At 40.8% G+C, this 13832-nt stretch overlaps 1 protein-coding gene across 12 annotated transcripts in view; it reads right to left on the reverse strand.

Annotated features, from left to right (window-relative positions):
- NEO1 (neogenin 1) overlaps positions 1-13832 on the reverse strand; it is a 112734-nt gene that overhangs the window by 61431 nt on the left and 37471 nt on the right. For all 12 annotated transcript variants that reach the window (XM_042472978.1, XM_042472977.1, XM_042472976.1 and 9 more), the window contains exon 2: positions 4566-4883. In XM_042472978.1, coding sequence (XP_042328912.1) covers positions 4566-4883 — 318 coding nt within the window. The remainder of the gene's footprint in view (positions 1-4565; positions 4884-13832) is intronic.

Raw genomic sequence — 13832 nt, forward strand, 5'->3', positions numbered from 1 at the left:
GCTCAGGAGCTGCCTTAGGATCATGTCAAGTGAGATACAAAGTGACTTTCTCACCTCAAACGAGACCAAACTGGGGGTGTCTGGGGAGGCATATTTATAGGGCAAAACATATCTTGGGAAAGATCTTGGGATTAAAGTAAAGTTTCCAGGAGGGAAGAATGAGCAAGGAAGTTGAGAATGGCTGACCAATCTGTGGAAAAAGGATATCACTCTCAGGGAGGAGTGTACTTGGATTTCTCTTCAACTGTAAACATTATCACTCACTATCACTCCTATCACTGCAGGGATTATGCAGATTCAAATCTTGATTATTCTATCTCTGCTACATGCTTTGAGGTTCCCTATGCTGTGATGCTGAGCCTCCCAGATCTCCTTATATAAAGCTAAATTCCCGCATGAGGGTGCCCTCATGGCTACATACTCTAAACATCCTGTTTGATGTCAAATTGATATCAGCACAAAGAAGGGGTGCAGAGGGCCTGACCTTGGGTTAACAACAGCAGAAGGACATATAAAATCTTACACAAGATAGTATCTTACAAGAGTCTCCCTTACCCAGAATTACTGGTTGAGTCTCCCTTACCCAGAATTCTGAAATCCAAAATATTCCATAAACCAAAATTGTTTTCATGGCGAGCCAAAAAGATACAGTGGTACCCCGGGATACGAATGCGCCGGGTTACGAATTTTTCGGGATACGAAAAAATCCCATAGGGATTTATTGCTTCGGCTTACGAAGGTTTCTTCGGGTTACGAAAAAACCGCGGCGCTATTTTCCGCCACCGGAGGGCAGCAGAGAGCTATTTTTCCATTAGCGCCTATGGGAATTCGGCTTACGAAGGTATTTCGGGTTACGAAATTAACCGCGGAACGAATTAATTTCGTAACCCGGGGTACCACTGTAGTGATATCTTTGCTTTCTAGTGGGTCAATTGGCACACTGCAGCATCACAATGGCTTTTTGTGGGTTCTTTTTGCTGCACGAGGTAGCCGCGTGGTTTTTCCGCAGCGGCTTCCTCACGCAGCAAAACAAGGTGCCAGCAGACTGCCCTTTTGGGGCAGTCTGTACCCTGCCAAAGTGTTCAGGAAGCACAGTTAGAGTATCCTCAGAATGAAAGGAGAGCAACTTCATAAATTTATAAACTCAGTTTAGCACTGAGGGGAAAAGAGCAATCAACTTAATTGTAAAATCTTCGTATGGATTAAAGTTTCCAGTTGTTTAAATCATAACCCTGTTGCAGTTATTCCACAGCGATGGGCAAGGGAAGTGAAATGAGCAAACAAAATCACATTTCAGAGTAAGACAATGGCCTATACTAGTAATTTCCTGCCCATATATTTTAATCCAAAGGTCAACATTGTATGATTGTGGAAAAACAAAAATTCTGGAATGAAATGAAACCGTTATTTAAAAACAGGGAGCGAGAGAGAGAAAGAAATAGAGTGCCTTCAGGGTATTTAGGTACAGAAAGCAAGTGGGACTATAAAATCAAAAAGGCACATGCATGCCCCTCAGCACTCTCCCCCCCCCTTCTCTATCCAAAATGAACCTGGAAGTTCCCAGAAGCCTCCTTTGTGGATTAAAAGAAAAATCGAAATGCCAGGAACCTACTAACAAAGTAAATCTTTTGTTAAATCCCGATGAGATTTGCACTTTTCCTCAGAATGTTTGTTACAGTGATAGGAAGGATAAAAAGGAAAAATAAAACACTAGTTGTTGACGAGTCCAAATACATTATTAGAGATTTAAGTTTGAATGATGGAGGGCATTTTTTATAGCCTGCAATTCATTTCCAAGCTTCTTCCAGTTCAATTCAACACCAATTCTTGGGAGGGGGATAGGGCACTTTACCTACTGTTTTCTCAAAAATCTCAGGGGTATCATATTTCCAAGGCCAGATTCTTGGGCCTGTTTCCTATTAGTAGTCCCAACTAGAGTAGAAGCACTGAATTATGTTATGTAAATCTCACTGATTCAATAGGTCTACTTTAATTATGATTACCAATGTTTCAAACATAGGTTATTAAAGTCCATCCAAGTCTTTGTTAAATCCCTAAACACCCATAAAGTCTGACAGAAAACCTAGAAGATCTGTCCACAATAATTAGGACTGTCAACCCCATAATATTGTTGTTGTGTGCCTTCAAATCATCTGCGACTCTCAGCGACCTTAGGTGGCCTTATCACAGGGTTTTCTTGACAAGATTTGTTCAGAAGAGCTATACCTTTGCCTTCCTCTGAGGCTGAGAGACTGTGACCTTAACTCAGATCAAACCGTGATCTTCAGAGTCAGTCCAACACTCAAAAATCAAGCGCTAATAGTCTGTGTTGCTGTTCTTCGGCAGGAAAACATAATTTAATGCAGATGGTATCTGAATTTAAAAGCCAGAAAACATCACTGGGATGTGGGAGCAACTATGAAAATGAATTAATTACCCTGTGCATTTCATTAAGGAAACAGAACAAAACAAAAAAACCTCTGAGAATGACTAATAGTTCATTAGGGAAATGAAGGAAACAGCTGTGTGTGCCATTTTTCCTCTCTAAAACGACTACAGCTTTTTATTTGTTTTTCAAATCTTTTTAGATGTTCAGTTGTTCTATAACATCCATACTCTGCAAAATTCCATACAATATTTAATAGACAAGTCTCTGTAAAACTGAAAGCAAGAGAGCAAGTGAATGGGGGTTAGAGACATACTTAGCCTTCCTGTATTGCTCTGGCCTTTGAGAGAGATGAAGAGCTGCTAGACTTACCTGCATTGTGCCTGGGAGGGGGGTCTCTCCCTCCAGCTTTTAAACTATCACTGCTCTGGCTTCTGAGAGAGAAGGGTAGCAATTCACACTTCTGTCATGTCAGGAACAACTGAACCTAAACACCTCTCCCATTACTATCCCTTTTCTTTTCTGTGTCATTATCCTATTTAGACTGCTATGTCTAAGGGCATAAACTATCATATTCAATAATCTGTAAGGTGCTCTGGGAATTGCTTTTGGCTAAATGACAGGATATAAATGCTTCCAATCATCCTCATTAGCCCACCTATTGTCACTACCTTTTCATGAGGGCAGGATAATGCTCCTATGACACCAGAGGCTATGCTGATGCTAGCACTTCTACTGGTGCGGTCTCCCAAATTAGAAAGGGGCAAGACAAAATGTGCTAAAAAAGAATCCCAGTAAATATGGTGCAAAAACCAGAAACAAACTCTGTACCAAATCAGTTGCAGCCTGGGTCAACAGGGGCTTTTTCTGACTGTCAAGAGTTCCTGGACATCAGATGAAAAGGGGGCTACAGGTGTCAGTATTTTTTACTAGGTAACCAGGGTAATAACTGTGAAGCTACTGGAAGGCCAACCACGTTGGAAGAAACGGACATCAGCAAAAAACAGATAAACAATGGAATACCATAATAAAGAAAATTGATCTGTCTGAGGTCATCAAAAGAGAACGTCTACCATATGGAAAGAAATGTTCCCAGACTCTTAACATAACAGAGCTGTGATTATGCAACCAAAGATGATACATTATTTAGAATAAACTGTTTTCAAATATAAAACTTGAAGAACTGCCAAGAATGAACAATAATGGAGACAAACAAAGTAGTAAGATTGAAGAACGAAGAGACGCTACTAATCTTACCCATCTATAAGTCTAATAATTTATGTCCAAAAATTGACCCCCAAATCCCAGGTCAACCTATTAATGGGTCAGTATGGTAATGTGATAGCAGCTCTTTCAGATTTCCATGTGTCCTCAGAGACGGCTTTGCATGCCAGAGAGGACATGTAAGCCATAGGTCCATCACCACAGCAATAGGCTTAAAGAAACTTTTAGGCCCTTCACAGCCTCAGCCAACTCAAGTAAATGTAATGATTCCATGACTGAAGAGAACAGTGTCAGGATGTCAGAAGACTCTAAAAGATTTTAGAGGACCCAGCTTTCTGCTCTGGAGCCTGAGCAGATTCTGTCTTGTTAGTAAGAGAAGACAGCTGAGGCAACAGACTTGCCAAGGAATCAGTGTTGGGCAGGTGTCAATACCATGATAATCCAAATATAACATACCTCCGAAGCCATTTGATAGTAACAGTCATGCTAGGAGTGGATAGGGGAGTTCCTAAAACCATTATACCCCTGAGGTGTGGAAACATTTGAGGCAATGCCACCCAATTTTATGCTGGTTTAGAAAAATAAAAAACACCCACATTTACTTTGTATAACTTTTAAAAAAGGAAATCCACAGGAAAACCAAACACCAGTTTAGCCTAACCACCTATGACAAAGGCAGGAAGTTGTTTGGAGAATATGTCTTCCTTAGACAGATGTTGCATTATGTAGACTGCTTTTCCAGCCTACTCCAAGCTGCATGTCAATCTGCCCTTGAAGGTAGAATAAATGTTTGAATACTTTGCCTGGTGTTTAAGGGTAAAATATAAATTTCCTTCCCTTAGATTACCTGAATAGATCAATTGAGCTGAAATAAATATATATTCCATCATATTACCAGCCCCAAGATTCTGAGATGCAGTAACCAATACAAATGAAAACAATTTCAAGTACTCACCTGCTACTGTGAGCTTAGCTGTTCTGCTAACAATGGTCCCAAGGCTTTCCACAGTTGCAACACACTGATAATACCCTTCATCAGGTTTATTGTGCTTCGAATGCACTACACTATTAATTAATAGAGATCCATCTGGTAACAGCTGTCGTCGGTCATCTGACCCCAAGTTCAAAAAAGTCCCATCTTTTTTCCATTCAATTTTTGGAGATGATTCACAATAGGCAGAACAATTTAGTACAACAGAAGAAGCTCTAACTGACAGTGTGTCCATGGGCTCCACAATAAAATAGAATGGAGTAAAGGTCCTCACACTGGGTCCTGTAAAACATAAAAGAAATTGAGACTTAATTTCCAAAGGTTCTAAACATATTTATGAAAATAACTGCATGTCTTATCTTATTCTTTTAAATCTTATGTGCTCCAAAAATCTGTCGTCTTTAGTAAATATTTTAAAGGAAAAATGTTCCCTGTGTATCATACTCCAGACACATCTTCTGCATTAAGCCTCAATTACAATAATAAACTCAGAGTCAAAGCTAAAGAAGTGCTTTAAAATGTATTGATGTTTTGCTTTCATCCATTGAAATTTTGACTCCGTTCCAACAGACAATTCCAGACAATGTGCATAGTTACTGATTTAAAAAAAATAATCAATTATATTAAATCTCTTTTTAAAAACAAACTATTTTAAAATAGAATCTCATTTAACACACAACTGCCCATTATAACAAAGAACACTGAGACAATATAACTGCTTTTAAAGGTCAACATTAAAAAAAATTAAACAATTGTTGTGATAACTGTCTATAAGAGTTATCAGCGAAACAATGTGACATCTTGGATGAATTAGTATTATATGAAGTTCAGTGTCTTGGATAATACTGATTATTAAGATCCATTCCAATCCATTCCAATCTGATTTCCAGCCAGGGTTTAAGACAAAAGCTGCACTGGTTGCCCTGATGGATGCCTGTAATGCCATGTGTTCTTCAGATGCAACAACTATAAATGCAACTATGATAAATGGTCAGAAGCTAAATCATCTTTCAGCTAAATCCATACATACTGTGCTGTGATGTAGACTGCTGAATTATACATGAACTCTGCTGAATCCAGAATTTGCTTCATGCTACCTGGAACAACTGAACAAACTAGCAATTGAAAATCAGGGTTTCTAACTTGCTGCATCCTTTACATGACCCAGAACATAATCAAAGGTATGATCTTGGTTTATAATTCTTGACTTACATAGGACCAAGAAGCCAAAATTCCAATTTAGACACGACACAAAGTTTTCATTTATTTATTTATTTACTTACTTACTTACTGTATTTACACTGCGCTCTTCAGCCAGAAAGGTTCTCAGAGCGGCTTACAGTTAGTTAATTAGACATTTCCCGGCCCTCAGGTTTACAATCTAAACAAGACATGACACAAAAGAAGAAGGGAATGGCAGTGGGAAGGGGAATAAGTCCAGCAGTTCTCCTCTCCTTCAGAGGCCTGGGCCATGGCAGATGGGACTGGTGGGAGGGCTCTTCTTCTTACTTTAGGCCAGGCCTGATGGAGCTGACCGGCCTTTCTCTCCCTCTGAGGCCAGATGATGTCAGAAAGCAATTTCTGTTAAGCATAACCATTTTTGCTAACAGGAAGAGCTAAGCCAGAGCAAGTAAGCATTACATGACCAGTAAACGAGGTTTCTCCAGAATTCTGGTTTACCATTAGAAGCTAATAGGGGTAGTATGAGTCTTTTAAAAACAGCAATAATGCTTAAGACAATTAAAATTCAAGTCAAAATTCCTAACTATCACCATCATTGCAATCACCACTACCGCCACCACCACAAGAGCATAAATAACTGATAGGTTTCATGAACAAAACTATAGATCCGTCACAGTGCTTCCAATTTCAAATAGACATTGAAAAAACAGAGGCGGGTTACACACCGTCATTAAAGTATGCGCTGAGCGCGTACTAGGGTTAGGGAGGTGCAGTGCTTCCACACCTCCCTAACCCTAATACGCACTCTGCGCATAAAAAATGACGGCGGCCGTTCCAGACGGCCACCGCCATTTTTATGTAGCGGATGCTGTGCTTCTGCATGTGTCGCGGTGGCTATGACGTGCGGTTTGGCTGCTGCAACACCCTCGCGGAGCAAACAGCAGCAGCGGTTTGTAACCCACCAGAGGTTTCTGAAAGAAAGCTTATATCGAACTACAGTACTGTATATAAGGTTTCTAAAAGAAAGCTAGCATTGGCCAGGATCCCTGAGAAGGGAAAGTGTTAGCACTTTACTATCTGGCTCTATGCTGAAAACCAGAGCATGTTGATTTGTACAGGAAATCGCTTTTGATAGAGTGCTGGGGGGGGGGCAGCATTACTTGTTTTTAAATAAGAGTCTGTGGGTAAATGCCTTTTCATAATATGGCTGATGCACATGACATTGATTGAGAGCTAATTGCCTAGGATACCAGGATAAACGTGCAACCTCTCCCCCTTCTCCTTAACAAGAGAAATTATGGTTTTCAATAGAGTACTCCACACGGGTGGCTGAGGAGTACGTTCTTTAATTAGTGCCAAGAAACCTAAATACAGGTTGTCAATTCATAGACAAGACAGATTTAGCCTTTCATTAAAATGAACAGTAGTGTGAAATGAAAAATTATTAGTATGGGGGCAAATCTACATCCATGAAGTTACTTTGAAAGTATTTACAACTAAGTTGGTTTCCTTTGAAAGACTGGTTATACATATTTGGTATAATGTTTGTTTGATACCTCGTGATACTATTGGTATTTTACTGACAAAGTCGCTACTTAAGGCAGGAATGTTTAGATTCTTCTTTAGAACGAAGGGGTGCTGTTTGGTCCTCCAGTTTCTCTTTTCAAGACAGAAACAGCTACACATGCATGCGTGTGTGTGCACAAACACACAAAATTCAGTTTATTTTAACAAGACATACTTAAGAATAGTCACAGTTTCTCCAAGTCTGGATGTCACGGCAAGCTACAGTTAATCTAAAATAGAAACTGAAGCTTCCAGTCTGGTCCTAGACGCCTGATGAGGACAGAGGATGTGAGCAAATGGCTCACTGCAATTTGCCCCTATAATACTTGGGCATGGGATACATTAACTTTTCATGGTTGCACTTTTCACACCAATCCCAGTGATCCAGAACAAAGGAATGGAAGCCATGAAGGTCAAGTGAACACTCTGTCAGTAGAAGGAGTACCCCTCAGTGCCTTGTAATGAAGCCAAATAGGCTGCTAGAAGAGGGAAGCACTGTCCTTTGTACATCGCTGTAGAAATGCAGCTTCTGCCAGCCCAGAGAAGTCTAGGTGAAAAAATAGACTAGTAACTTTTGTAGATATAATTACAAGGCAGAATCACTCAGTGTGCTTTAGAACAATGCACAGGAATCAATTGTGATATCTGCAAATCCACTTGTCAAACAATGTCAAAAATTTCCTTGCATATAGAGGTCAGTGTTTCTATGTCTTTAACCCTTCTCTGTGACTCACATTAAAAAAAAATCAAAACTCATCATGAAGATCAAAAATGCAATCTGAAGATATTAGTAAAACTGCAGAATGAAGTCAGTGAAGTGCAATGTAGCAGCAAAACTGACCCACAACATACTTAACTCAGGATACTCCCAGACATTCATTTTGAGAACCTATAATTACGAGAGCTAAATTGAAACAAATTCAACAGTACATGTCTTTGCTTGTTCTGAAATGAGTGTACTGTCTCTAGAAACTGCACCATACTCCACATCATTTTCTATATCTCTCTTCAAACATATCCGTGAGAAATCACAATGTGAAAAGACAAGTACATGATTAATATAATGTCATTATTCCAGCACAGCAATGGCGTGCATGCTACCTATAGTCTTATTAAACTATTCCTCTAAGCTTCAACATGCAGACACATAAACCATTACAACTACCATCTTGCCATGTACTGATTGTTGAAAATGTCAGTGAGTTTAAAAATGTGGTGTACTTTTGCAAGTACACTAGACAAAAAAAAAAAAAAAAATGCAGGAGGGGGGAGGTGGTGGTGGTGTGAAGCCCACTTTGAGTTTAGGCAAGCCAAACTGATGGTCAAGTAAAAGATAGTTTGCAGAGCTCCCAAATGACCACTTGCTTGGTTGTCACGGGCAATAAAGAATTGTCCCCAAATACAGGCTACTTAAGCCTACAAGGATATTTCTCTCTCTTTCTCTTCAGTCTCTTAGACCTAGCCAAGGCCTGCCCTACTACTAGGCAATGATATAAACATATTAGGCAATGAGTTATCACCACAGGGAGCAAATACTGAGAGAGAAAGCACCAGTGTCACCCTCTCTGCTCACACTCGACAAACCATTCTTCCTCAGTCTCCCAGCTCTCCATTGAAGGACAGTTACAGTACCAACTTATGCAGCTGGCAGCTTTCATACACAGTGAAGAGTGTTGCCCTATTTCTGATTATGTCATCAGACCAGATTGGAGCTAATGTGTTGTAGTAGTTGAGCACTGATGGTCAGGGTGTGAATCCCAACTTGGCCATGGAAACACACTGGGTGATCTTGGGCACATCACACACTCTCAGTCTCTGAGGAAGGTAAAGGCAAACCCCTTCTGAACAAATCTTGCCAAGAACACCCTATGATAGGTTTGCCTTAGGGTCACCTTAAGATGAAAACAACTTGAGGGCAAACAACAACCACAGTGTATTTAAATGTCACCCCAGTTTGTGGAATACGGAAAGGCACTACCTTGTGCTTTGCTTTATACTACATAAAGTTTTGGGTCTCCCTTATCTGTGTCAGACTTTGTAGTATACTTTTGCATATTATAAATATGTATAGTGGGCTCTCTGGATACGCGGGCTCTTAACCTGTGGATTCAACAAACCATGGATGTGGATGCCCCTCTGCTTTCTCTCGAGATTGAAGGAGCCTCATCACTTACAAAGAGCCAGGATGCAGTGGCATGGTCCGTGCTGCTTCTACTTCACTTTCTCAGTGCCTGTGGGTGTCAGAGAAATTGGCAGGGGGTCATGTGCAGCTCACTGACACACAATCCAGCTCATGACTAGTTTGTTGGCACACACACACACACACACACACACACACACACACACACAGAGATGGGGGAGACTTGAGCATCTTTGGCCACATGAACTACATCCAGCAGGATATTAAAAGAACTGGCAGAAGTAATCTCAGAACCACTGTCAATAAATTTTGCGAATCTCTAGAGAACATGAGATGTGCCCAGGAATAGGAGGGGGCAAATGTTGTCCCGATCTTCAAAACAGGGGGGAGGACCCAAACAATCACTGCTCAGTCAGCCTGACATCAATACCAGGAAACATTCTAGAGCAGATCATTAAACAGGCACACTGTAAGCACTTGCAAAGGAATGCTGTGATCACTAAAAGTCAGCATAGGTTTATCAAAGACAAGTCATGCCAGATTAATGTTATCACTCTCTTTTAAAAAGGTGTTACATGTTTGGTAGATGAAGGAAATGCTATGGATGTAGCACATCTTGATTTCAGTTAGGCCTTTGACAGTTAGCCCCTATGATATTCTTACAAATAAGTGAGTAAAAGATGGGCTAGATAATGCAGCTGTTAAGTGGATTTGTAATTGGCTGACTGGTCAAACCCAAAAGAATGCTCAGCAACAGCTCCTCTTCATGCTGGAGAGAAGTGACCAGTGGGGTGCCACAGGGTTCTGTCCTGGACCCAGTGCTATTCACCACCTTTATCAATGACTTGGATAATGGAATATAGATCATGCTTATCAAATTTGCAGATGACACCAAATTAGGAGAGGTAGCTAATACCCGAGAGGATGCGGCAGCTAACAAGGCCAATGCAATTTTAGGCTGCATCAATAGAAGTATAGTGTCTAGATCAAGGGAAGTAATAGTGCCACTCTATTCTGCTCTGGTCAGGCCCCACCTAGAATATTGTGTCCAGTTCTGGGCACTACAATTTAAAAAGGATGTTGAGAAACTGGAGCGTGTCCAAAGGAGGGTGTCTAAAATGGTGAAGGGTCTGGAAACCATGCCCTATGAGGAACGACTCAGGGAGCTGGGGATGTTTAGCGTGGAGAAGAGAAGATTAAGGGGTGATATAATAGCCCTGTTTAATTACTTGAAAGGATGTCATATTGATGAGGGAGCAAGCCTGTTTTCTGCTGCTCCAGAGACTAGGCCTCGGAGCAATGGATGCAAGCTCCAGGAAAAGAGATTCCACCTCAACATTAGGAAGAACTTCCTGACAGTAAGGGCTGTTCAACAGTGGAACAAACTCCCTTGGAGAGTAGTGGAGTCTCCTTCCTTGGAGGTCTTTAAGCAGAGGCTGGATGGTCATCTGTCGGGGATGCTTTGATTTAGATTTTCTGCATGGCAGGGGGTTGGACTGGATGGCCCTTGTGGTCTCTTCCTAGAACTCTATGATTCTATGATTCTAGGACAGGATCAAAATTCAAAATGACCTTAACAGATTAGAGAGTTGAGGCAAAGCTAACAAAATGAATTTCAACAGGGAGAAATGTAAGGTATAGTGCGCCCGCATCATAAGTGGGCACCTCTTACGCGGCTTTCAGCTTACACTGAAAGCCACATGGCAGAAGTAACAATGGTGTGTATGCCTGTGGCACATGCGCCGTGCCACATATACAAGCCCCATTATTTTCAATGGGGCTTGAGTATACATGCTATTTGCCTTTACACAGGGGGCTCCAGAACAGATCCCCCACATAAGGCAAGGGCATACTGTACTACACTTAGGCAGAAAAAATGAAATGTACATATATAGAATGGGTGACCATTTGACTTGACAGCAGTACATGTGAAAGGGATATAAATAGGAGTTTTAGTAGACCACAAACAGAACATGAGCCATCAGTGCAATGTGGCAGTCAAAAAAGTCAATGCAATTCTAAGCTGTGTCAATAGGAATATAGTGCCTAGATCAAGGTAAGAATAACCAACTCTATTTTGCTTTGGTCAGACCTCACTTGCAATACTGTGTCCAGGTCCGGGCACCACAATTCAAGAAGGATATTGACAAGATGGAGCATGTCCAGAGGAGGGTGACCAAATTGGTAAAAGGTCTGGAAAGCATGACCTATGAGAAGTGGCTTAGGATGCTGGATATGTTTAGTCTGGAGAAGAGAAGGTTAAGAGGTGACATGATAGCCATGCTTAAATATGTGAAAGGATGTCATATTGAGAAACGAGCAAGTTTGTTTTCTGCTGCTCCAGAGACTAGCACAAGGAGCAGTGGATGCAAACTACAGGAAAAGAGATTCCACCTGAGCATTAGAAAGAACTTCCTGATGGTAAGAGCTGTTCTGCCTTGGAGTGTGATTTTCTCTCTCTCTCTCTCTCTCTCTCTCAGTTTTTAACAGAGGCTACATGGCCATCTGTCGGGAGTGCTTTGCTCATGTATTCCTGCATGGCAGAATGGAGTTGGGCTAATGACTCTTGCGGTCTCTTCCAACGGTATGATTCTATGTAGTCAAAATATTAAGTAGAACTACTTGCTAAGAGCACATTAGCAGAAAGAAGTGGGACAAAGGCATAATTCTTATCTGTTCCTTTCTTTGTTCTCTTTATAACATCATAGCCACTAGATGGTGCCAAACGTTTTGGATGTCAGAGTTTTTTAGATTTTGGAATATTGTATTTATTTAATGAGATCTCTTGGGAATGGGAACCAAATCTAAAATGTATTTATGTTTCATATACACCTTGAACATAACCTGAAGGTAATCTAATATAAAAAAGAATTCAATAATTTTGTGCATGAAACAAACTTTGTGTTTACTGAACCATAAGAAAGCACAGGTGTCACTATCTCAGCCATCCATGTGGACAATTTTGGATTTGGGGATATTTTGGATATTGGAATTCCAGATAAAGGAGACTCAATCTGTACATACATGTGTGTGTATGCACTGAGATTCTCCCAAGAAAAATGATATTGCAGTAGCATAAGTTTGTTCTCTAACAAGCAATATCTTAAACTTTTAAGTGTCAATCCCTCACATAGAAACTTCAAACTACTATAATATAATATTATATCAACTAATATAATATAACTCAGAAGGCCACCTCATTATTTCTGTATTTGCATTTCTAGTTCTCATTTCCTTCAGGGCTCAGTAGGAGCATTTCTGTAACATTTATTCACACATATTAAACTATACCACATATAAAATAGAAAGATTATTATGGCTAACATATAAATCTTTTTTTAAAAAGTTTAAAATACTCAAATTGAAAAATGTTATACATTTGATAATGCATCATACTGAGTGATTCAGGGGTGGCACTCAATATGATGTTGAACTACAAGTCCCATCAACCCACGCCAGTGTTCATGCTGGCCAGGGCTGATGGGAGCTGCTGTCAAAGGGACATTTGGAGAGTTACATGTCACATATCATAAAATCCAATGTACTTGCTATTTTGATTTTTTAGCAGTCTCTCTCATTACTATTTCTGTAAGCATTTTAGCTGGAGATATTAGTGATGAGAACTAGGAATCGCAACACAAAAGCAGGTACTCTATTAGTGATATACACCTCTTCTCTCATCTGAGAAGGGACATCTTAGCTGGATAGGGAACTGTGTGCGCAAATAGGTACAAAAAACAGGAGCCGCATACATATCGCCCTGTAATACAAGCTACAATAAAGCAATCTTTTTTGGAAGTGGGACTGAAACCTGGCAAGCTACATGTGGCCAGTGAATTCTCCCATCCATTTTTTAAAAACATAACGCTGGGACGAAAAGATTTGTAAAACAGAGATTCATGAAAAGTGGAGTCTTGAATTTACAAGTATACATTCAGGCATCTTGAGAGTGAGACAGTACTCTAGCAGTTTTATTTACAGGCAGGACCAGCAGAAGCAAGTAGTTAGAATATGAACTTGAAGCAGAAGGTGACTAGGAGCAGCCTCTGGAGACTGGAGAGCTAGGAGTGGACCACGGCGACCAGAAGGGACACTCCAGGGACGTAGCCGGGGGTGGGGGGTGGGGGTCCTTGGGGTCTGGACCCCCCCTTCCATTAGATAAAATGAATGGTGCGTGCTGCTGCGCCATCGCACCCAAGCCCCCTTATAATGGTGGCACTAGGTCTGCCCCCCCCCCCCTCCCAAAAAACTGGCTACGTCCCTGGACACTCTCGAAAGAGGCCACTGATACAGTCTCAAACAAACTGCTGTTTCCCACTCCTTCTTCTGGTGGCTTCAGGAGC

Source organism: Sceloporus undulatus, chromosome 6 (assembly GCF_019175285.1).
Source record: "Sceloporus undulatus isolate JIND9_A2432 ecotype Alabama chromosome 6, SceUnd_v1.1, whole genome shotgun sequence".
In the NCBI taxonomy this organism is placed as follows: Eukaryota; Metazoa; Chordata; class Lepidosauria; order Squamata; family Phrynosomatidae; genus Sceloporus; species Sceloporus undulatus.